The sequence below is a fragment of the Bombina bombina genome, chromosome 3 (assembly GCF_027579735.1).
Source record: "Bombina bombina isolate aBomBom1 chromosome 3, aBomBom1.pri, whole genome shotgun sequence".
Lineage (NCBI taxonomy): Eukaryota > Metazoa > Chordata > Amphibia > Anura > Bombinatoridae > Bombina > Bombina bombina.
The window spans coordinates 7126867-7152178 of NC_069501.1; the positions used below are offsets into that span (position 1 = coordinate 7126867).

The window sequence follows — 25312 nt, forward strand, 5'->3', positions numbered from 1 at the left end:
GAGTTGATCTGGACCTGTTTTGTTTCTACGGTCACTGGTTTTGCTGCGGCTAGCCATTGGAGCAGCCGTCCAGTATCTCTCCATAAAATTATAGCAGCAATGAAAGTTCACTCTATTTTAACCAAAATATCTAGATGAGTAAAGTCACCAACACCAAAATGAAACCGGACTGCAGTTGTGCACAAGTGCCAGGAGCCGGCCCACTTATAGGCTGTCTAATAGGTAGATAGAGTAGTGCAGTTGTGTCAGCACAGGCTTATATACATTTAAATGCAGCATTTATATTGGCAGATACAGCATACACCCCTGATCCCCACAACCCCAGGCAACAGGGACAATCAAAGCAGTAAATAATAAGAGCAAGGGGGAAAGCGATAAAAAACAGCCTGCAATATAGAAACAGCACGTAGCCCAGTGTCTTGTTATCTATAGGTGATCTGTGGTACAGCAGAGTTCAATGCATCCGTGTGGGCCCAGGGATTCTCAAGAAAGTCACTCCTACTGTCCGTTCCCTTAGGGGCTAGGTGTGGTGACTTATGTAGATTTAGCAGTAGCCACTTTGCAAAGGGGACCGTAATCCCTAGGATTTCCTAATAGGGGAAGGTGTAGCCCTGAGGTCTTAAAGGGACAGTCTAGTCAAAATTAAACTTTCATGATTCAGATAGGGCATGCAATTTTAAACAACTTTCCAATTTACTTCTATTATCTAATTTGCTCAATTCTTTAGATATCCTTTGTTGAAGAAATAGCAATGCACATGTGAGAGCCAATCACACAAGGCCTCTAGGTGTCTTTTTATTTTAGAAAGGCCAAAATGATGCCAGCTTCCCCACTCTTACCACACCATGCAGGGTACGTGAATCAGTCTATCCGCCGGGACCTGCTGTGCGGCTCTCTCTCAGCCGACCCGGTGTTTGGCTCAAGGGTCAAGATGATGTCTGGCGTCTTCGCGCCAAAAAGCTCCAGCCGAACCGATCACTGTGCCGTGTCCAGGCAATCTGTTCCTGCCGGTTCAGCACAAGGACGTCTGGAGTAGAAGAAGGGAGTCACCCGGTAAGTGGTCGCTGTCGGCCGTTTTGTTACCCACACCCGCAGAGTCTGCCCGGATGTCGGGACTTTGCGCCAGCAGTATAATGGCGTCTGCAGTGTTGTGTCTCTGCTCAGGCTTCTCTGGGTATTCCTGGGTCTCCACGGGGGCTCTCTGCTATCACCGGAGGATCCGGTTGGCCTGCGATGGAAAGCGCTCACCCAGCGCTGCGAGGTGAGGGGACTATAGTGGTGGAGCGATGTTCAGCTCCTATGAACCGTACCAGGTGACCTACGTTAGTGTCCCCCTAGCTCCGGGCAGCTTATTCTGCCAAAGAAGGTTCACCGGGGGAAAGCAGCCTGATATCCAGCTGAAAACCCTCAAAAAGATTCAGTTTTTTTGGTAGTTTGTGCAGGTTTTCACGGAGCTCCCAACTTCTGCTGCTTCCCCTTCGCCCGCCCACCGGAAGTCCAGGTGGTGTGTATTTTACTTGCTCCCGGTGGTTTTTACCTTAGTGTTAATCATGCCGGCCGGGAGGTTATTCTCGTTACGCCCACGATGGGAGGGTCTAGCGGCGGTGCCAAGGTTTCTATTGCACGCTCTTTCTCTTCACTTCCTGTGTTCTGGAGGGGAGAAATCTGATTGCGGCTTGCAGCACTCTGGATGCAGCACTCTGGATTGAGTCCGGAATTCATCTGAATAACTATTGTCTCCGGTTTTCCAGCAGGTAGGCACCTCCGCTAAGCTGAGGTGTAGAGGCTGTCCGTGGTGTTTGAGAACAACTCTTTCATTTTTTTTGCTGTAAAAATAAAGCAGTTTAATTTTATATTTAAAGGGACAGTAACTTTTTTTGTGTGTGAACTTTTGATTAAAAATTAAGTACTTTTTATTTTTAATTTATTCAATTCTGGGTAAAGATGGACCGGGAGGCCCTGCAAAATGTTACTTGTACTTTATGTTTTGATGCTAACGTGGAACCACCAATCCCTTTCTGTTCCTCATGTTTTGAGAGAACATTGAATTACAGGGATAGACCTTTTGATTCTGAGCCAACGTCTAAGGCGGATGCTGTTCAGGAGTCTCCTGGAAATGTTCAAGATATGCCGCAGCTTTTTCCTCAAGTGTCCCAAATATTATCGTCCACACATGCAGTGCCCTGCGCTTCCTCTCAAACTCCGCCTGGAGTTACGTTGCAAGACATCGCTACCCTCATGTTTTCTGGGGTTTCTGATGCGCTGTCTGCTTTTCCCATGCTGCAGGGAAAGCGCAAGAGGAAATGTAAAGAATCGGTGAGTAAGGTTTCTGACATAGTCGTGTCTATTTCGAATGTTCCTTCCCAGAAAGCTGAGGAGGAAGATACTTCGGTTGCATCCGAGGGTGAAATCTCAGACTCAGACATTGTAATTCCTTTTTCTGATGCTGAAGTTGTAAGCTAGAACACCTCAGTTTGTTACTTAAGGAGTTTTTTTTTTTTTATTGAGGTTCAAGGTAAGGCATACATAAACAAAAACCAAGTACAACAATAATAACAAGTAAGGTTCATGTGGTACAAATCCATAATTACATAGTATGTTTCAAAAGGTCATTTTAGAGGTATAATGTGCAGATAGATTGCCTATTATTCTTATGTGCCCCCCAACTAATACAAGAGGCCACTCATGGACCTCATACATATGTATATGAAAATATATGGGAGACTATTTCTAGCAATGGAAACCACTTTTGGGTTTCCAGACAGGAACCTCGTTTTTTAACCCCTTAAGGACCAGCGACGTACCCTGTATGTCACTGGCCTTTTTTTGGGACTTGATTGTTTTATAGCGCGGTCTTGCCACCAGCGTTGAGACTGCTATATTCCACAAAGCCTGCTGGAGGGAGTGCATTAATAATGTGTTCTTGCTAGACTTGTGCTTTTATGTCCTGAAAAAAATCTTAACGACCAGGGACATACAGGGTACATTGTGGTCATTAAGGGGTTAATTTTATTAGGAATAGTTGTATATAATAGTTTTTGTATACATACACATGCTTATATATATATATATATATATATGGCTGACTATCCCCTAATAAAATACCGATAATAAGGGAACCCTTTCCATGAAGGGCAGTAGCCCATCTAATCGCATCCTATTGAAGGCGGTAGTTAAAGGTGCTAAGGGAAATATGGGGCCAGGTATGTGGAAATTATGAGGAGTTCCCAATATGTGAGGTGGAAGAAAATGTATTATCTTTCAGTTTCTGAGCAATATTAGATCATATGGCAATAATTTACGAGTCAGCTAGTTATGAAGCCACGGTGTATTTAGAAATGAAAACTAAGGATAATGAGGCTAGAAGGGCCAGATTGACATGGACACACAATTATAGTTTAAATATAGAATATAGTAAGTGCAATGAACCAAGATAGCAGCATAAAACTTATGTTAAGAAATGTCCTGATTTGGCCTATGTCCGGATTAAGCTGTAGTAGTTCACCCCTCCACCACTTACACCTCATCTATGTGAAAAAATGATGTCATCAGTTAAATACCAAATCTATAAACCGTAACAAACTCAGGTGCTAAATGTCCTAAAGCAGTAAGTTAATGTGAGCACAAACTTTGTTGAGAAAGCGTTATGGTTCAATGCATAAAGAAGTGGTTACCTAGGTGTAGTGTTCAAGCAATTGTATATATAAAAGGTCTTCAGGCTATGGTTAGTGCTAGGTTGCACCGCTCCGGCCGCAGGCGGTGCCCCTTTAAAACTAATAAAAAGACCTAAGGAACATTGGCTAAGATAACATCACAATAGAATAAGTATACTAGCATTGCTGTATGTTAAAGCTGTGGCCATGCAGATAGCTAGCTAAGTGGCAAAATACAAATTCTAAGGTGAGCAAACCTAAAACTAGTGTATTGTTAATTCTAGTGCTACTAATTATATTATGATCAGCATTACAGCCGACACCTCATGGTATCATGTATAATTAGCGTCATCTAAAAACTTAAAAGAAGTTTCATGATATGTTTAGCATGAGTATACTAGAGGAAAGGGAAACCTGGGAACTGGGTTAGTGGAGTAATTACAGTGTACAATATGACATTTATAAAAGTTTATAACTGTGTATTCCTACATATATTCAAATAGTGAGATATATGTTTAAATGTGGACTGCTTCTTGGTGAGGGACCTGAGTGTTCAAACATTTTAGGTAAGAGGTACTCTCACATAGAAACATCATAATGATGGAAGAGCAAATATATTTGGTTTATAAAAGTCTCTGCTAGCTATGCATTACTAGGAAACAGTTAATAGGACTAGTAGACCTATATGTATGGTTTCTAATGTATACTAGCATAGGTCAGGAGAGGAAGGAGTCTCAGGAGAATAGCAATTATATCTAATACACTTTCATAAACCCAATGAAATATACATAGTGGGATCCTCTAAACTATTAGTTGTTGCTGAGCTCGATAATAGGATAAAGGTGTAAAATAAAAACAAGCTAAAGTTTAAACATAAACAACTGCTGCTAACGTTCTAAGAACTAAATATCAAAATAGTTCTGTCCACAAATGTAATAACAGTACAGGCATCTAGCAGATCAACTTTTCGCCCATGTATCCGGTTCAGATGCCATCATTAGGCTATAAAAAGAATCCATAGATGACGGTCATTGCGAGGTTAAATTGCGCTTAATGAGCGAGTCCATATTTCTGGTAACCAAAAGAAAGTTTGATAGGCAGTAGATAGTTTTAGAAATGTATGGTATAGAGCAGTTAGTAGCTACTACATACCCACTGCGAACATATGATTGCGGCAGGAAACTCATCAACCTATTCCTATCCTTATAGACCGGGTAAAAGCCTTACAAAAAGCATAGTCCAGCGACTGTTGTTGTGTGCACAATAGAGATTGCTGTAGCTTTAGTTCAGCCAACTTAGATGTCCTACCGCGTAAATGCCTTTTTACCTTCCACATTCGTCCATCTGTCGTAGTTAGAAGTTGTGGCTTTGATGGAATCATCACAATCAGGTCACTGACAGAGAGCGGTGTCAAAAGCAGTTGAAACCACATGTGCGTGACAGTAGCGTCTTTCTGATCCCAAGTGTCTGGAACCGGACCATGCCCCGAAGCGCCCAGCCTCCTCAGGGTTGTTCTCTGGATCGTGACTCGGCACAACTTAGTCTCTGCCCTGATCATCCGCTAAACAGGAGTCACAAACTCGGCTTCCACGAGCTCATCAGCTCCAGCATGGCAGGTAAGTATCGCAAAAGGACCTCCAGGCTCTGCATTGTTATCTATCTCTGATGTGCCTTCCGTTGCTGGTGAGAATGTTGGGCTCGCTCGTGTGGTAGGCTGGGGAGAAGTCAGTCGCCCTTCAGATGAACTTACTGCGCTGTCACTGCTTGGATTACTCTCTGGTGTAGTCAGGGAGGTATTCAGGGTAGGAGCTGCTAGGCAAGTGTGGCATGGTTCGTGGGGTGTTCCTAAGAAGACCTCTCGATAATGAAGAAGCAGACGGCTTATTTCTTTTAGTAGGGAGGAAGGTTCCATGTCAGCTAAGTCTGTTTAGGGGACAATCCGCTTGTAGATTTGTAGGTGTGTTCCTTCTAAAGCACCTTAAGTGCTGCGTAACGACAGGGCCAAAGGCGCCCTGCCGGGGGGTAGAAAGTAGGCCACGATCGTATAATGGCTCCAGGCGCCGATGCCAGCAGCTATCCTCACAAAATTATGTTCAATAGGCATAGAATTCAAATCATAATACAGTTCCAGTAAAACAATAAAGAGATCGATGAGCTAAGATGTGAATTTCTGTGATTATCAAGGAAAAGCTGTAGCAGCATACAGCTGTGTGACTAAACATGGCTGCTGCCCGGAAGTTCCCCTACTTAGGGAGGTTTTGGCTACCTTGGACGACTCAGACTCTGCGGTCATAGTCAATCCTAAGAAGTCTAGCAAGCTAAACAAGTATTTTGATGTACCTTCCATGGTGGAGGATTTCCCTGTACCAGATCGGGCTACAGAGATTATTGCTAAGGAATGGGAGAGACCTGGTATACCTTTTTCTCCTTCCCCTATTTTTAAAAAGATGTTTCCTATTGCTGACTCTATCAAGGAGTCTTGGCAGACGGTCCCCAAGGTGGAAGGGGCAATTTCCACTTTGGCTAAGAGGACCACTATTCCCATAGAGGATAGTTGTTCCTTTAAGCATCCTATGGATAAGAAGTTGGAGGGATTCCTCAAAAAGATGTATGTTCACCAGGGTTTACAATGGCAACCTGCAGTGTGTATTGCTACCGTCACTAGTGCGGCAGCATACTGGTTTGATGCGTTGTGTGATTTTATTCAGGCAGACACTCCCCTTGAAGAGATCCAGGATAGGATCAAGGCCCTTAAGTTGGCCATTTATTTTATTATGGATGCTTCCCTACAGGTTATTAAGCTGGGAGCAAAAATTTCTGGGTTTGCCATACTGGCCCGCAGAGCCTTCTGGTTGAATTCCTGGTCTGCGGATGTTTTGTCGAAGTCTAAGCTTTTGGCGATTCCCTACAAGGGTAAGACCTTGTTTTGGCCGGGTTTCGCTGAAATTATTTCTGACATTATGGGAGGAAAGGGTAATTTCCTCCCTCACGGTAAGAGGAATAAGCAGAAGGGATGTCAGAGTAATTTTCGTTCCTTTCGAAACTTCAAGGGTAAGCCTTCCTCAACCAAGCAGGAACAGTCCAAGCCTTCCTGGAGGTCCAACCAGTCTTGGAACAAGGGAAAGAAATCTAAGAAGCCCGCTAACGACTCGGTCAGCATGAAGGGTCTGCCCCCATCCGGGACCAGATCTTGTGGGGGGCAGACTTTCCATCTTCGCTCAGGCTTGGGTTCGGGATGTTCAGGATCCCTGGGCGGTGGACAATGTGTCCCAGGGATACAAACTAGAGTTCAAGACCTTTCCTTCCAGGGGCAGGTTTCTGCTCTCAACATTATCTGTAGACCAGATAAAGAGAGGCATTCTTACACTGTGTTCGGGACCTTTCTGACCTCGGAGTGATGGTTCCTGTTCCAATGCAGGAACAGGGTCTGGAATTTTACTCCAATCTGTTTGTGGTTCCCATTTAAGAGGGAACTTTCAGACCAATTTTAGATCTCAAGTCTAAACCAGTTCCTCAGAGTACCATCCTTCAAGATGGAAACTATTTGTTCCATTCTTCCCTTGGTTCAAGAGGGTCAATTCATGACAACAGTGGATTTAAAGGATGCATACCTGCATGTTCCCATTCACAGGTATCATCACAAGTTTCTGAGGTTCACATTTCTAGACAAACACTTCCAGTTTGTGGCTCTTCCATTCGGCATTGCCACAGCTCCCAGAATTTTTTTAAAGGTCCTGGGATCCCTGTTGGCAGTGCTCCGGTTGTGGGGCATTGCTGTGGTGCCTTATCTGGACGACATTCTGGTTCAGGCGCCATCCTTTGAACAAACGAACTCCCACACAAAGATGTTATCCTTTTCTTCAATGCTCTTCTGGCCTCAGCTAGCTTCTGCCCAGTTTATCAGGTTCCAGTCTGACAACATAAGTAACCACGGCGTTCCCCCCCCCGCACCACTGCACAGGTACATTGTTTGCCATGCGACCAGAACTCGTGTCCTAGTGCAAAACAAGTGATCAAATTTGACAGACACTTAGTAACGATCAACGTCAATAACAGTGATATAGAACATACTGCAAAAGCAGCTAGCGACATATTGTAATTTATATATTAAAGAGGGCTAGCATCTATGCGGTGAGAGGATAATAAATCCCTATATCACATCAATATGTGCACCATAAGACGGTTCCTCTTTTTAATAGACAATTGTATGTTAAATCCAATCTATAAAAAGGTCACTACATAGTAATATTTATACTAGTGTCTGACTTGTCTCCTCCCCCGTTAAGTCTACGGACATGATCAATAATTACATATCTTAAGTTTGCACCGGTATGGCCATCCAACGCAAAATGTCTTGCGACCGGTTGGTCAGACTCCTTTTTGAGAATGGCAAGCCTAATAGCTGCTCGATGGTTGGCCATACGGGTGTGCAAATTGTCAAATCTTGCCTACATAAAATAGGCCACAGGGACAATGTAATAAGTATACAATATACTCCGTTGTGCATGTGACCCTATGTCTGATGGTGTACTTCTTGTTGGTTTGGGGGTGTACAAATGTCTTGGTATTACTGAGTCCATTACAAGTATACTTATTACATTGTCCCTGTGGCCTATTTTATGTAGACAAGACTGCTGACAATTTGCGCACCCATATGGCCAACCATCGAGCAGCTATTAGGCTTGCCATTCTCAAAAAGGAGTCTGACCAACCGGTCGCAAGACATTTTGCGTTGGCTGGCCATACGGTTGCAAACTTAAGATATGTAATGTTGATCATGTCCCTAGACTTAACAGGGGAGGAGACAGAGACAAATTACTTTTGCAGAATAAGTCCAAGGGGTTTTATACCTTAAATACTCTTGCTCTCTAGAGGCCTTAATGCAAATCTAGATTGGCACTATTTCCTATAAAGGCTGTTGTATATAGGTTGATAGCTAGCCAATTGTGATCATTTTATTGATTTATTTTCCTAAGTCAGACACTAGTATAAATATTACTATGTAGTGACCTTTTTATAGATTGGATTTAACATACAATTGTCTATTAAAGAGAGGAACCCTCTTATGGTGCACATATTGATGTGACATAGGGATTTATTATCCTCTCACCGCATAGATGCTAGCCCTCTTTAATATATAAATTACAATATGTTGCTAGCTGCTTTTGCTGTATGTTCTATATCACTGTTGTTGACGTTGATTGCTACTAAGCGTCTGTCAAATTTGATCTCTCCCCTCTCTCCTCTCCCCTCTCTCCTCTCCCCTCTCTCCTCTCCCCTCTCCCCTCTCCCCTCTCCCCTCCTCTCTCCTCTAATCTCGGACTGGATTCAGATAAAATGTTATTCAATAAGTGGTAACGTTTCAGGGTTTGCAGACCCCTTCGTCAGACCCAACACAGTGCAAATAAAACATAGTGACTTTAATTAAGCCCCTCCCATCTTACAATACAAAAAAATTGCGCCAAAGTGTAGCCATGGCAACCACATGGTTGCCTGGATACCATTATACACAAAGCTATACAATCAATAAAACACAACATAAGTAACATATGTCCACATCAAAGCTGTAATAGCCATGCAGAAAAAGAAAATAAAGAAAAACCTAATAGTGAAACAAGTGTAAAATACAATCTCACAAGATATCATTCAATCAAGATCACTGTCATAGTATAATAGCAAGTCCTATCTTAATTCAGTGATTACTTTTGTAACAGCCTGGACCTCCTATGCTCAGTTTCATACTATACAACACAGGACATAACCTCCTGGATCATAGACAATGGATGCAATTGCTGGGGTACGAGGTACTACATACATTATTGTATGTACAGTTTTACACATAACGTGCACTATATAGCAAATGACCATCGTTTACACATCTGTTGTTATCATAGTTTGACATATAGACAGCTATGTGTATCAGATATACCCCGGGGGATGCAGGGATTAAATAGTCTAAGAATGGGTAGTATAATAAAGCCTAGTTGTTCATCGGATTATGTATGGACTCGTTTATGTAGATTTACCGTGTGTGCTAATATAGTCACTCACTTGATGAATTCATAGTAAACTAGTCCAGTGAACAGAGCAGTACAGTTGTCGTTAGGCAGATACCGCAGTCATAAGTTAGGGCGCAATTACAGAGCCAGCCAGTCAGTAGCTCTGTTCCAAAAGCGCATGACTCATTTGCATATTCACAGTGCATGACTTTGGTCTAGTAGCTTGTTGTGGTATAGAAACGAAGCTGCCCAGGACATCAGACAATGTTGGTTATTGACACCCGCTAGAACATGCAAATGTGTGTGTATATGTATGTGTGTACTGTATACTGTATGTATGTGTGTGTATATATGTGTATGTATATATATATATATATATATATATATATATATATATATATATATATAATGTATCTGTTAGACTGTATGTGTATTTATATGTGTGTATAGATGTATACAGGAGTGTGTGTGTGTATGTATGTGTGTGTGTGTGTGTATATATGTGTGTGTGTGTATATATATATATATATATATATATATATATTTATTATGTATGTGTTAGACTGTATGTGTATTTATATGTGTGTATAGATGTATACAGGAGTGTGTGTATGTATGTGTGTGTATATATATGTGTGTGTGTGTGTATATATATATATATATATATATATATATATATATAGTGTGTGTGTGAATGTTATACACTCTGTCTGTTTTTATATGTGTATACGTGTGTGTACAGATATGACTTCAGCCTGTGTAGTCATTTTCTGTCATTCCTTTCCATTCACCTTTCACTTAGTAGCACCATCTATTATCTTCTTAATATTTCAGTCCGGCGCAGAAGAAGACTGATAACTTTGTGCGCATCAATCTGAGGAACAAATCACATGTTAAAGGATATGCCTTGAAAGGAAACAGACTGAGGAAGCAGGTAAGGTTGGCACAGGTCGTTATAGTCATGTGCATGGGCACATCACATACGTTAGACTTGCTGGGCAGGAATGTTGCTATCAGGGGTTTGAGTGTAACAATGTAAATAATGTTCTTGCTGTGCTTGTAGGTAGTTCTCATGCAGGTCAGCAGAGGGTGGGAGCGTTTTATAGCGCATATAGACAAGCTTATTGCTAAGTATTAGACCTGTTATCTTGGCCCCCCTGGTAATACCAGTAAGACCCCCTCTCCAGAGGGGCATGCACAGAACTATCCACTCCCCTCATTTACTACATAAAGCCTCTAGTGGGACAGCACCCCCTTCCTCCTCTTAGTCCTGTCTAGCCTGCTAGGTGGACAGGGCTAGGAGTTCCCTCTCCATGCTTTCCTTCTGGGCTATGAAATATATTCTTCCTTGGATGGCTTACCTTGGCTGCATACTAGAGCTGGTGATCTTCCCAGCTGTCCGACACCATTATTCCTGTGACCGCAGTCACTGTTGTCATGCCATGTTACCGTGACATCATTGATAAGGGAGTTTGCGGGGACCGCGTCTGAGGGCTGTAATTTTCGCACGTGCACAAATCCATTTAAGCCTTGGCGAGATCTTTAACTTGCAGCGTTCCTGTTTTTCTCCCCATGAAGATGTTTGCACTTTAAAGCCGCATTTGGTGTTTGGCGTCTCTGCGTTTGGGTGAGTGCTCGTTTATAGCACTTCAGCTTTTTGAAAAAAGGGATCGTTTTTAATAAGCTTCTAGGGCTTAAATTTTTTTTTTTAAAATAAAAATATATATATATCTATATCTCCAAAAAAGACAGCACTCACTGGACTTGAAAGTAAAAATGAACTTTTAATGTTCCTTCATTATAGATATTCAAAGACGATATTCAGAGATCGTGTTCCACATATAGCGGAATGTTCCGTTTCTTATTTTACCATCCTCTCCATTGTCGCTGTATCGATATGCGTATAAGAAACTTACATTGTATCTATATGCAAAAGGTGGAACATTAGACACAGGTGATACACACTTAGACTCTGGTGATCCTATACTTCATCCCAGAGTATATTTCCAATTAGTGCCCCACATATAGCGGGTTCAACCATTGGTCTAGTTCCGTAATCCTTATTGGTGTTTAGGTGGTGGATGTCTAGCTATGTACAGCGCAATGTCCAATATAGAACGGAGGGCTAATAATACTGTATATAAAAAAGGGGAAAGAATATAAAAACATGTATAGGCACATGTGTCACCCCACCCTCTTCTGTGGTGGTAAGTGATCGATTATCATACAACGCAAGCTTGACAGGTTATGTTTATGGGTAACAAAGTTCCGTGCAACTGGGAGATCGGATTTGCCTTTCTTTATCGCCTCTGATCGAAAATTTATAGTTAGCCATCCTGTCCTTGAACGGGGTGATCGTTTTGCCCACATAAAACAAGGAACATGTGGCAAAACGATCACCCCGTTCAAGGACAGGATGGCTAACTATAGATTTTCGATCAGAGAGGCCATAAAGAAAGGCAAATCCGATCATCAGAGTCTAAGTGTTACACCTGTGTCTAATGTTCCACCTTTTGCATATAGATACAATGTAAGCTTCTTATACACATATCGATACAGTGACAATGGAGAGGATGGTAAAATAAGAAACGGAACATTTGCTATATGTGGAACACGATCTTTGAATATCTACGACGACGGAAGAGCCTGTGTATAGTATCCGCTCACACCCCCACTGATGAATGTGGATTCTTGATTTGTCTGATGCACGCCTGTGGGGCGTATACTTACATTTCCTTAGTGATCAATATGGACATCTGATTCGTTTGACGCACCCCTGCGGGGCGTAGTATTGTGATCACAATGACGTATATGCTAATTAGCCACGAGGCACTCACGCTGTAACAATTGGAGGAGTCTAAAATCTAATACTCCAATCAGCTGCAAGTACCAACGTGGTGGATGCCTTGCGCACTAGCGTGAAGAGGATACGCAAACAGCTGCAAACGATTTTAATTTCTGACAGGAGGGGCTATAAATAGTGACAGTACAGCCAGTTCAAACACATCTTCCTTGGGGCATCACACTGATGATGCACCTACCCTGAAGCATCAGCCCTTTCACCTTGGGACATTTGATAAAGATGCTAGTACAGCATCGAAACCTCATGCCTATCCCCCATTTGTAACTCTGGAATATTAAAAGTTCATTTTTACTTTCAAGTCCAGTGAGTGCTGTCTTTTTTGGATCTTTGATTTTTTTTCTGACATATGCACCCTGGCAGATGCAACACAGTTGACAAGGAGTGCAGTTCCTACTTGGACATTATATCTATCTAACTGCAAGCTGTATACTATTCATTGTGCGATGATATAAGCAGGACTATCTAACTGCAAGCTGTATACTATTCATTGTGTGATGATATAAGCAGGACTATCTAACTGCAAGCTGTATACTATTCATTGTGCGATGATATAAGCAGGACTATCTAACTGCAAGCTGTATACTATTCATTGTGCGATGATATAAGCAGGACTATCTAACTGCAAGCTGTATACTATTCATTGTGCGATGATATAAGCAGGACTATCTAACTGCAAGCTGTATACTATTCATTGTGCAATGATATAAGCAGGACTATCTAACTGCAAGCTGTATACTATTCATTGTGTGATGATATAAGCAGGACTATCTAACTGCAAGCTGTATACTATTCATTGTGCGATGATATAAGCAGGACTATCTAACTGCAAGCTGTATACTATTCATTGTGCGATGATATAAGCAGGACTATCTAACTGCAAGCTGTATACTATTCATTGTGCGATGATATAAGCAGGACTATCTAACTGCAAGCTGTATACTATTCATTGTGCGATGATATAAGCAGGACTATCTAACTGCAAGCTGTATACTATTCATTGTGTGATGATATAAGCAGGGACTATCTAACTGCAAGCTGTATACTATTCATTGTGTGATGATATAAGCAGGACTATCTAACTGCAAGCTGTATACTATTCATTGTGTGATGATATAAGCAGGACTATCTAACTGCAAGCTGTATACTATTCATTGTGCGATGATATAAGCAGGACTATCTAACTGCAAGCTGTATACTATTCATTGTGCGATGATATAAGCAGGACTATCTAACTGCAAGCTGTATACTATTCATTGTGTGATGATATAAGCAGGACTATCTAACTGCAAGCTGTATACTATTCATTGTGTGATAATATAAGCAGGACTATCTATCTTTCTTTCATGTAATTAGCAAGAGTCCATGAGCTAGTGACGTATGGGATATACATTCCTACCAGGAGGGGCAAAGTTTCCCAAACCTTAAAATGCCTATAAATACACCCCTCACCACACCCACAATTCAGTTTTACAAACTTTGCCTCCCGTGGAGGTGGTGAAGTAAGTTTGTGCTAGATTCTACGTTGATATGCGCTTCACAGCAGGCTGGAGCCCGGTTTTCCTCTCAGAGTGCAGTGAATGTCAGAGGGATGTGAAGGGAGTATTGCCTATTTGAATTCAATGGTCTCCTTCTACGGGATCTATTTCATAGGTTCTCTGTTATCGGTCGTAGAGATTCATCTCTTACCTCCCTTTTCAGATCGACGATATACTCTTATATACCATTACCTCTACTGATAACCGTTTCAGTACTGGTTTGGCTATCTGCTATATGTAGATGAGTGTCCTGGGGTAAGTAAGTCTTATTTTTTGTGACACTCTAAGCTATGGTTGGGCACTTTATACGTAAAGTTCTAAATATATGTCTTTAAACTTATATTTGCCATGATTCATGATAATCAGTATTCCTTCTTTCAGACTGTCAGTTTCATTATTTGGGAAAATGCATATGAATAAAATATTTTTTAATTGACTTTTTTCCTTGCGGGCTGTTAGGCTTGCGGGGGCAGAAAATGCTTCAATTTATTGCGTCATTCTTGGCGTGAACTTTTTTGGCGCAAAATTTTGTCATTTCCGGCGCCATAGTTGACGCCGGAAGTTTACACGTGGTTGCGTCATTTTTTGACGCATGTGTGTTACAGACGTTTTTTGTGCCAAAAAGTGTGGGCGTCATACTTGGCGCCAAAATGTGGGTGTCATACTTGGCGCCAAAAAATGTGGGCGTCATACTTGGCGCCAAAAATGTGGGAGTCATACTTGGCGCCACTTTTTTTCACATTATTTAAGTCTCACTTTTTTGTTGCTTCTGGTTGATAGAGGCTTGTTTGTTTTGCATTTTTCCCCATTCCTGAAACTGTCATTTAAGGAATTTGATAATTTTGCTTTATATGTTGTTTTTTATTACATATTGCAAGATTTTCCATAAATTATTCCTGGATCAGAACATACTGAGGGATTCCTGTTGACTAAGAAGTCCTACCAAAGCTAAGTTCATTTATTTTAAATGTTATGAATCTTTATCTTTAGCTATGGTTTGTAATAAGTTATCATGATAAACTTTTACATGCAGAATCCATTAGTATTTATGCTTTATGTATTGCTTTTCTTTTTACATCTTATGTACAAGATATACTTAGAAAATTTATAAGAATATTTTTCTGATTCTAGGTTAAGGCTTTGTCTGACTTTGCGCCTTCTATTAAAAAATTTTTAGGTCTTTTTCAAACTTCTTTTTGATGAAGTTTCAAATGACCAACAACATACTGAATTATCCTTCTCTGATGATGTTTTTTCTCTTTCAGAACTTTTCTTCATCAGATATTAACACTAACAAATCTACTTTTTTATTTTTTATTAGAGTACATTTGTTTTTTGTTGAAAAGGTGTTGATTATTTTGGATATTGAGGTAACTAGTTCTTTTTCAAAACTAGCTAACATTTTATTTCTGCTTATTTTATCTTCTGTGTCTTCAGAGGTTTTTTTCCATTCCTTCATACTAGGGAATGGAATAGGCTGACAATTTTCTTCAAAGGTTTTAAATTATATTCTTTGCCGGCAGTTAAATTCAATTTTGAGGGTTCTCCAATTTAATGGGGCTATCTCTACTCCTGCTAAATTATGCTATTGTTTCTATAGCAAAATAGTATTTATTTTCTTTTTAAATGGTTGTATCCTATTTAAGGAAATTTTTTTTATTTTCAGGTACTTTTCTTGGACCTGTAATTTATTTGGATGATGTTGCTTTTGCTCCATTTTTTCTGTTTACTTTAAAGATCAAGTATCAGATTATGTATTATTTAGCATTGTTAAGGGACAAAGTCTACTGCTCATTTGAGGTTCAGACTGGGTGCTGTTGCATTTGTCTTGTTGTCTTGCATTTTTGTTTATGCAAGTCCGGTGTGTTCTGGTCCCTTAACTGGATTAACATGCTAATAATTTTATTTGTTAATTCATTTTTATTGAATATTTTCACAAATGAGGTTTAATCTATGTCTTTAGCTGTTTTTAGCTAGAAGAAATTTTGTGATTTCTAAAAAAATCCTTATTTCTTTTTTTCCAAGTTAATCAATTATTTTGATTCATATTAGATTCAATTCTTAACTGTTACTCTGGGCTTCAAGATTAAGTTCTTAGACTAAAACTTTAAGCTTATTTTAGTTTGGTTGTTCTTACTAAAGAACAAAATTCTAAATTCTTAACCAAGTAACATGTTTTTATTTAGAAGTTTTTTTGGTTCTATTCGGTCCAAAATACTTAGATTTCTTTCATGTAATTAGCAAGAGTCCATGAGCTAGTGACGTATGGGATATACATTCCTACCAGGAGGGGCAAAGTTTCCCAAACCTCAAAATGCCTATAAATACACCCCTCACCACACCCACAATTCAGTTTTACAAACTTTGCCTCCGATGGAGGTGGTGAAGTAAGTTTGTGCTAGATTCTACGTTGATATGCGCTCCGCAGCAAGTTGGAGCCCGGTTTTCCTCTCAGCGTGCAGTGAATGTCAGAGGGATGTGAGGAGAGTATTGCCTATTTGAATGCAGTGATCTCCTTCTAAGGGGTCTATTTCATAGGTTCTCTGTTATCGGTCGTAGAGATTCATCTCTTACCTCCCTTTTCAGATCGACGATATACTCTTATATATACCATTACCTCTGCTGATTCTCGTTTCAGTACTGGTTTGGCTTTCTACAAACATGTAGATGAGTGTCCTGGGGTAAGTAAATCTTATTTTCTGTGACACTCTAAGCTATGGTTGGGCACTTTGTTTATAAAGTTCTAAATATATGTATTCAAACATTTATTTGCCTTGACTCAGAATGTTCAACATTCCTTATTTTCAGACAGTCAGTTTCATATTTGGGATAATGCATTTGATTTAATCATTTTTTCTTACCTTCAAAAATTTGACTTTTTTCCCTGTGGGCTGTTAGGCTCGCGGGGGCTGAAAATGCTTCATTTTATTGCGTCATTCTTGGCGCAGACTTTTTTGGCGCAAAAATTCTTTTCCGTTTCCGGCGTCATACATGTCGCCGGAAGTTGCGTCATTTTGTTACGTTATTTTGCGCCAAAAATGTTGGCGTTCCGGATGTGGCGTCATTTTTGGCGCCAAAAAGCATTTAGGCGCCAAATAATGTGGGCGTCTTATTTGGCGCTAAAAAATATGGGCGTCGCTTTTGTCTCCACATTATTTCAGTCTCATTTTTCATTGCTTCTGGTTGCTAGAAGCTTGTTCTTTGGCATTTTTTCCCATTCCTGAAACTGTCATTTAAGGAATTTGATCAATTTTGCTTTATATGTTGTTGTTTTTTCTCTTACATATTGCAAGATGTCTCACGTTGCATCTGAGTCAGAAGATACTACAGGAAAATCGCTGTCTAGTGCTGGATCTACCAAAGCTAAGTGTATCTGCTGTAAACTTTTGGTAGCTATTCCTCCAGCTGTTGTTTGTATTGATTGTCATGACAAACTTGTTAATGCAGATAATATTTCCTTTAGTAAAGTACCATTGCCTGTTGCAGTTCCTTCAACATCTAAGGTGCAGAATGTTCCTGATAACATAAGAGATTTTGTTTCTGAATCCATAAAGAAGGCTATGTCTGTTATTTCTCCTTCTAGTAAACGTAAAACATCTTTTAAAACTTCTCTCCCTACAGATGAATTTTTAAATGAACATCATCATTCTGATTCTGATGACTCTTCTGGTTCAGAGGATTCTGTCTCAGAGGTTGATGCTGATAAATCTTCATATTTATTTAAAATGGAATTTATTCGTTCTTTACTTAAAGAAGTTCTAATTGCTTTAGAAATAGAGGATTCTGGTCCTCTTGATACTAATTCTAAACGTTTGGATAAGGTATTTAAATCTCCTGTGGTTATTCCAGAAGTTTTTCCTGTTCCTAATGCTATTTCTGCAGTAATTTCCAAAGAATGGGATAAATTGGGTAATTCATTTACTCCTTCTAAACGTTTTAAGCAATTATATCCTGTGCCGTCTGACAGATTAGAATTTTGGGACAAAATCCCTAAGGTTGATGGGGCTATTTCTACCCTTGCTAAACGTACTACTATTCCTACGTCAGATGGTACTTCGTTTAAGGATCCTTTAGATAGGAAAATTGAATCCTTTCTAAGAAAAGCTTATCTGTGTTCAGGTAATCTTCTTAGACCTGCTATATCTTTGGCTGATGTTGCTGCAGCTTCAACTTTTTGGTTGGAAACCTTAGCGCAACAAGTAACACATCATGATTCTCATGATATTATTATTCTTCTTCAGCATGCTAATAATTTTATCTGTGACGCCATCTTTGATATTATCAGGGTTGATGTCAGGTTTATGTCTCTAGCTATTTTAGCTAGAAGAGCTTTATGGCTTAAGACTTGGAATGCTGATATGGCTTCTAAATCAACTCTACTTTCCATTTCTTTCCAGGGTAACAAATTATTTGGTTCTCAGTTGGATTCTATTATTTCAACTGTTACTGGCGGGAAAGGAACTTTTTTACCACAGGATAAAAAATCTAAGGGTAAAAACAGAGCTAATAATCGTTTTCGTTCCTTTCGTTTCAACAAAGAACAAAAACCTGATCCTTCATCCTCAGGAGCAGTTTCAGTTTGGAAACCATCTCCAATCTGGAATAAATCCAAGCCAGCCAGAAAGGCAAAGCCTGCTTCTAAGTCCACATGAAGGTGCGGCCCTTATTCCAGCTCAGCTGGTAGGGGGCAGGTTACGTTTTTTCAAAGAAATTTGGATCACTTCTGTTCACAATCTTTGGATTCAGAACATTGTTTCAGAAGGGTACAGAATTGGTTTCAAGTTGAGACCTCCTGCAAAGAGATTTTTTCTTTCCCGTATCCCAGTAAATCCAGTAAAAGCTCAAGCATTTCTGAATTGTGTTTCAGATCTAGAGTTGACTGGAGTAATTGTGCCAGTTCCAGTTCTGGAACAGGGGATGGGGTTTTATTCAAATCTCTTCATTGTACCAAAGAAGGAGAATTCCTTCAGACCAGTTCTGGATCTAAAAATATTGAATCGTTATGTAAGGATACCAACGTTCAAGATGGTAACTGTAAGGACTATCTTGCCTTTTGTTCAGCAAGGGAATTATATGTCTACAATAGATTTACAGGATGCATATCTGCATATTCCGATTCATCCGGATCATTATCGGTTCCTGAGATTCTCTTTTCTGGACAAGCATTACCAGTTTGTGGCTCTGCCGTTTGGCCTTGCTACAGCTCCAAGAATTTTTACAAAGGTTCTCGGTGCCCTTCTGTCTGTAATCAGAGAACAGGGTATTGTGGTATTTCCTTATTTGGACGATATCTTGGTACTTGCTCAGTCTTTACATTTAGCAGAATTTCATACGAATCGACTTGTGTTGTTTCTTCAAGATCATGGTTGGAGGATCAATTTACCAAAAAGTTCATTGATTCCTCAGACAAGGGTAACCTTTCTGGGTTTCCAAATAGATTCAGTGTCCATGACTCTGTCCTTAACAGACAAGAGGCGTCTAAAACTGATGGCAGCTTGTCGAAACCTTCAGTCACAATCATTCCCTTCGGTAGCCTTATGCATGGAAATTCTAGGTCTTATGACTGCTGCATCGGACGCGATCCCCTTTGCTCGTTTTCACATGCGACCTCTTCAGCTTTGTATGCTGAATCAATGGTGCAAGGATTACACAAAGATATCTCAATTAATATCTTTAAAACCGATTGTTCGACACTCTCTAACGTGGTGGACAGATCACCATCGTTTAATTCAGGGGGCTTCTTTTGTGCTTCCGACCTGGACTGTAATTTCAACAGATGCAAGTCTCACAGGTTGGGGAGCTGTGTGGGGATCTCTGACGGCACAAGGAGTTTGGGAATCTCAGGAGGTGAGATTACCGATCAATATTTTGGAACTCCGTGCAATTTTCAGAGCTCTTCAGTTTTGGCCTCTTCTGAAGAGAGAATCGTTCATTTGTTTTCAGACAGACAATGTCACAACTGTGGCATACATCAATCATCAAGGAGGAACTCACAGTCCTCTGGCTATGAAAGAAGTATCTCGAATTTTGGTTTGGGCGGAATCCAGCTCCTGTCTAATCTCTGCGGTTCATATCCCAGGTGTAGACAATTGGGAAGCGGATTATCTCAGTCGCCAAACGTTGCATCCGGGCGAATGGTCTCTTCACCCAGAGGTATTTCTTCAGATCGTTCAAATGTGGGAACTTCCAGAAATAGATTTGATGGCGTCCCATCTAAACAAGAAACTTCCCAGGTATCTGTCCAGATCCCGGGATCCTCAGGCGGAGGCAGTGGATGCATTATCACTTCCTTGGAAGTATCATCCTGCCTATATCTTTCCGCCTCTAGTTCTTCTTCCAAGAGTAATCTCCAAGATTCTGAAGGAATGCTCGTTTGTTCTGCTGGTAGCTCCGGCATGGCCTCACAGGTTTTGGTATGCGGATCTTGTCCGGATGGCCTCTTGCCAACCATGGACTCTTCCGTTAAGACCAGACCTTCTGTCACAAGGTCCTTTTTTCCATCAGGATCTGAAATCCTTAAATTTAAAGGTATGGAGATTGAACGCTTGATTCTTCGTCAAAGAGGTTTCTCTGACGCTGTGATTAATACTATGTTACAGGCGGTAAATCTGTATCTAGAGAGATATATTATAGAGTCTGGAAGACTTATATTTCTTGGTGTATTTCTCATCATTTTTCTTGGCATTCTTTTAGAATTCCGAGAATTTTACAGTTTCTTCAGGATGGTTTAGATAAAGGTTTGTCCGCAAGTTCCTTGAAAGGACAAATCTCTGCTCTTTCTGTTCTTTTTCACAGAAAGATTGCTATTCTTCCTGATATTCATTGTTTTGTACAAGCTTTGGTTCGTATAAAACCTGTCATTAAGTCAATTTCTCCTCCTTGGAGTTTGAATTTGGTTCTGGGGGCTCTTCAAGCTCCTCCGTTTGAACCTATGCATTCATTGGACATTAAATTACTTTCTTGGAAAGTTTTGTTCCTTTTGGCCATCTCTTCTGCCAGAAGAGTTTCTGAATTATCTGCTCTTTCTTGTGAGTCTCCTTTTCTGATTTTTCATCAGGATAAGGCGGTGTTGCGAACTAATTTTGAATTTTTACCTAAAGTTGTGAATTCCAACAACATTAGTAGAGAAATTGTGGTTCCTTCATTATGTCCTAATCCTAAGAATTCTAAGGAGAAATCGCTGCATTCTTTGGATGTTGTTAGAGCTTTGAAATATTATGTTGAAGCTACTAAATCTTTCAGAAAGAATTCTAGTCTATTTGTTATCTTTTCCGGTTCTAGAAAAGGCCAGAAAGCTTCTGCCATTTCTTTGGCATCTTGGTTGAAATCTTTAATTCATCTTGCCTATGTTGAGTCGGGTAAAACTCCGCCTCAGAGAATTACAGCTCATTCTACTAGGTCAGTTTCTACTTCCTGGGCGTTTAGGAATGAAGCTTCGGTTGATCAGATTTGCAAAGCAGCAACTTGGTCCTCTTTGCATACTTTTACTAAATTCTACCATTTTGATGTGCTTTCTTCTTCTGAAGCAGTTTTTGGTAGAAAAGTACTTCAGGCAGCGGTTTCAGTGTGAATCTTCTGCTTATTTTGGGTGTGGATTATTTTCAGCAGGAATTGGCTGTCTTTATTTTATCCCTCCCTCTCTAGTGACTCTTGTGTGGAAAGATCCACATCTTGGGTAATCATTATCCCATACGTCACTAGCTCATGGACTCTTGCTAATTACATGAAAGAAAACATAATTTATGTAAGAACTTACCTGATAAATTCATTTCTTTCATATTAGCAAGAGTCCATGAGGCCCGCCCTTTTTTTGGGGTGGTTATGATTTTTTTTTATAAAGCACAATTATTCCAATTCCTTATTTTATATGCTTTCGCACTTTTTTCTTATCACCCCACTTCTTGGCTATTCGTTAAACTGATTTGTGGGTGTGGTGAGGGGTGTATTTATAGGCATTTTGAGGTTTGGGAAACTTTGCCCCTCCTGGTAGGAATGTATATCCCATACGTCACTAGCTCATGGACTCTTGCTAATATGAAAGAAATGAATTTATCAGGTAAGTTCTTACATAAATTATGTTTTTGGGTACAAAATAAAATTTGAAGTAAAACCGTCTGTGAGAAGTCTTTTTCTCTCTATTATATTCCAGCTATTCCAGTAAGGCTAACACTTTTCTTATGTGTTTCAGTCCCATATATTTTGGGTAATGTTGAAGTGCGGTTGATCACCTGTTGAGGATCAAGCGCTGCTCAGACCTGGAATCTTCTGGGGTACTTATTCCAGTTCCATTTTTAGGATCTGGGTTTTGGGGTTTTATTCAAACTATTCATTGTTCCAAAGATAGAAAATCTTTTTATTATATAAATGTACCATCTTTTAGTTTGGTATTTATATGGTCTATTCTGTCTTTTTTTGGTCAGTGATAGCATTATATTTTTTCATTAGATACAATAGATGCATATCTTCATTTCTGTTTTCATTCAGATTATTTTTATTTATTTTCTGAGACTACGGAATCTCATATGATTCAATTTTGTTTTTTCAAGACATGGTTAGAGGATCTTTTTATCAAAAGCTCTTGATTCCTCACACAAGGGTCACCTTTTTTAGGTTTCCAGATAGATTGTGTCACTGTCTTTGTCTCTAACAGATAAGTGATTTTTTTCTTATTGGGTTCCGTCTGTCGGTACCTTCAGTCTCTATTATTTCCTTCAGTTGCTATATATGCATGGAAATTTAGGTCTTATGGCTGCAGCATTGGATTAATTTTCCTTTGCTCATTTTCATAGAAAACCTTTCCAGTTTTTTATGCTGCATAATGGTGCAGGGATTCTAGGATTTCACTTTTTAAATCTTCGAATTCTATGTTTATCTATCTTTGATTCGGTAGTTAAGATCACCATCATTTAGTTCTACAGGTCTCTTCGATTCTTTCAACCTGGACCATGATCTCTATAGATGCGAGTCTTTTAGGTTAGGAGGCTGTCTGAGGTTCTCTGTCAGCACAAGGGGTTTGGAAATCTCAGGAGGCTAGATTACCATTTGATATTTTGGAACTCCGTGCATTTCCAGAGTTCTTCAGTTGGTTTCTTTTGAAGAAGAGACGTTTATTGTTTTTTTCAGACATTATCACATCTGTGGTGTATGTCAATCATCAGGGTGTGACTATCAGTCTTTAGACTGTGACAAAGTATCTCGGATATTTGCTTGGGCTAAATCCAGCTCCTATCTAAATTCTGGGGTCCTTTTCCCAGGTATAGACGTTTGGGAAGCGGATTATCTCTGTTAATCAAGCTTTACATCCGGGAGAATGGTCTTTACCCAGATATGTTTTTCAATTTTTCAGATGTGAGGGCTTCCAGAAATAGATCTGTTGGCATCTCGTCTTAACAAGGAATTTCCCAGGGGCCTATTTCAGGTCCGGGGATCCTCAGGCAGAAGTAGCGTATGCATTGACACTTCCTTGGAATTATCATTCTGTCTATATCTTCCGCCTCTAGTTCTTCAAAAATTCTAATGGAGCGTTCGTTTGTACTGCTGGTGGTTCCAGCATGGCTTCACAGGTTTTGGTATTCGGATCTCATTCGGATGGCTAGTTGCCAACCTTGGACATTTCCGTTAAGACCAGACCTTTTTATCTCAAGGCCCATTTTTCCATCAGGATCTCAAATCATTTAATTTGAAGATATGGAGATTGAACGTTTGATTCTTAGTCATAGAGGTTTCTCTGACTCAGTGATTAATACTATGTTACAGGTTTGTAAATCTGTCTCTAGAAAGATTTATTATCGAGTTTGGAAGACTTTCATTTCTTGGTGTTCTTCTCATAAATTCTTTTGGCATTCTTTTAGAATTCCTAGAATTTTACAATTTTTCAGGTTGGTTTTGTCTGCAAGTTATTTGAAAGGACAAATCTCTACTCTTTCTGTTCTTTTTCACGGAAAGATTGCTATTCATTCTGATATTCATTGTTTTGTACAGGCTTTGGTTTGTATCAAGCCTGTCATTAAGTCAATATCTCCTCCTTGGAGTCTCAATTTGGTACTGAGGGCTTTACAGGCTCCTCCGTTTGATCCTTTGCGTTCTCTGGACATTAAAATTACTTTCTTGGAAAGTATTGTTCCTTTTGGTTATCTCTTCTGCTAGAAGAGTTTCTGAGTTTTCTGCTCTTTCTTGTGGATCTCCTTTTCTGATTTTTCATCAGTGTAAGGCAGTGTTCCTTCCTGTTGTTCATTATTTTGTTCAGGCTTTGGTTCTTATCAAACCTGTCATTAAGCCAATTTCTCCTCCTTGGAGTTTTAATTTGGTTCTAAAGGCTTTACAGGCTCTTCTATTTGAGCATATGTTTTCTCTAGACATTATTTACTTTCATGGAAAGTATTGTTCTTTTTAGACATCTCTTCAGCTAGAACAATTTTTAATTATCTGTTCTTTCTTGTGAGTCTCCTTTTTCTGATTTTTTCATCAGGATAAGGTGGTTTTTGCTATCCTCATTTCAATTTTTACCTAAAGTTGTGATTTCTATCAACATTCGGGAGGAATTATTGTCTTTTTCTAAGACTTCTTTGGTAAGATTCTTACATTCTTTGGATATGGTAAGAGTTTTGAAATCTTATGTTGAAGCTATTCAGATTTCAGATAGTCTTCTAGTCTATTTGTTATCTTTTCTGGTGTTAGGAAGGTCAAAAGGGCTTCTGCCATTTATTTGGCATCTTGCTTAAACTTTTGATTCATCATGCTTATTTGGAGTCGGGTGGATTCCTGCCTCGGAGGATTATGGCTCATTCTACTAGGTAAGTTTCTACTTCATGGGCTTTTTAAGAATGAAGCTTCTGTTGATCAGATTTGCAAAGCATTGACTTGGTCTTCTTTGCATACTTTTACTATGTTCTACCATTTTGATGTTTTCTCTTTAGAAGCAGTTTTGGTAGAATGGTACTTCAGGCAGCTGTTTCAGTTTGATTCTTCTGCTTATATTTTCAGTTTTTTTCATTATAAAAATTTAAACTTTTTTGATTTGGGTAGTGGATTAATTTTTCAGCGGAATTGGCTGTCTTTATTTTATCCCTCCCTCTCTAGTGACTCTTGCGTGGAAGTTCCACATCTTGGGTATTTATTATCCCATACGTCACTAGCTCATGGACTCTTGCTAATTACATGAAAGAAAACATAATTTATGTAAGAACTTACCTGATAAATTCATTTCTTTCATATTAGCAAGAGTCCATGAGGCCCACCCTTTTTTGTGGTGGTTATGATTTT

The 25312-nt window shown here is 39.7% G+C and overlaps 1 protein-coding gene across 1 annotated transcript in view; it reads left to right on the top strand.

Moving 5' to 3' along the window:
- Positions 1 to 25312, top strand: part of LOC128652779 (ATP-dependent DNA helicase Q4) — a 180208-nt gene that overhangs the window by 103667 nt on the left and 51229 nt on the right. Inside the window, exon 7 of the mRNA XM_053705708.1 lies at positions 10487 to 10586. Coding sequence (XP_053561683.1) covers positions 10487 to 10586 — 100 coding nt within the window. The remainder of the gene's footprint in view (positions 1 to 10486; positions 10587 to 25312) is intronic.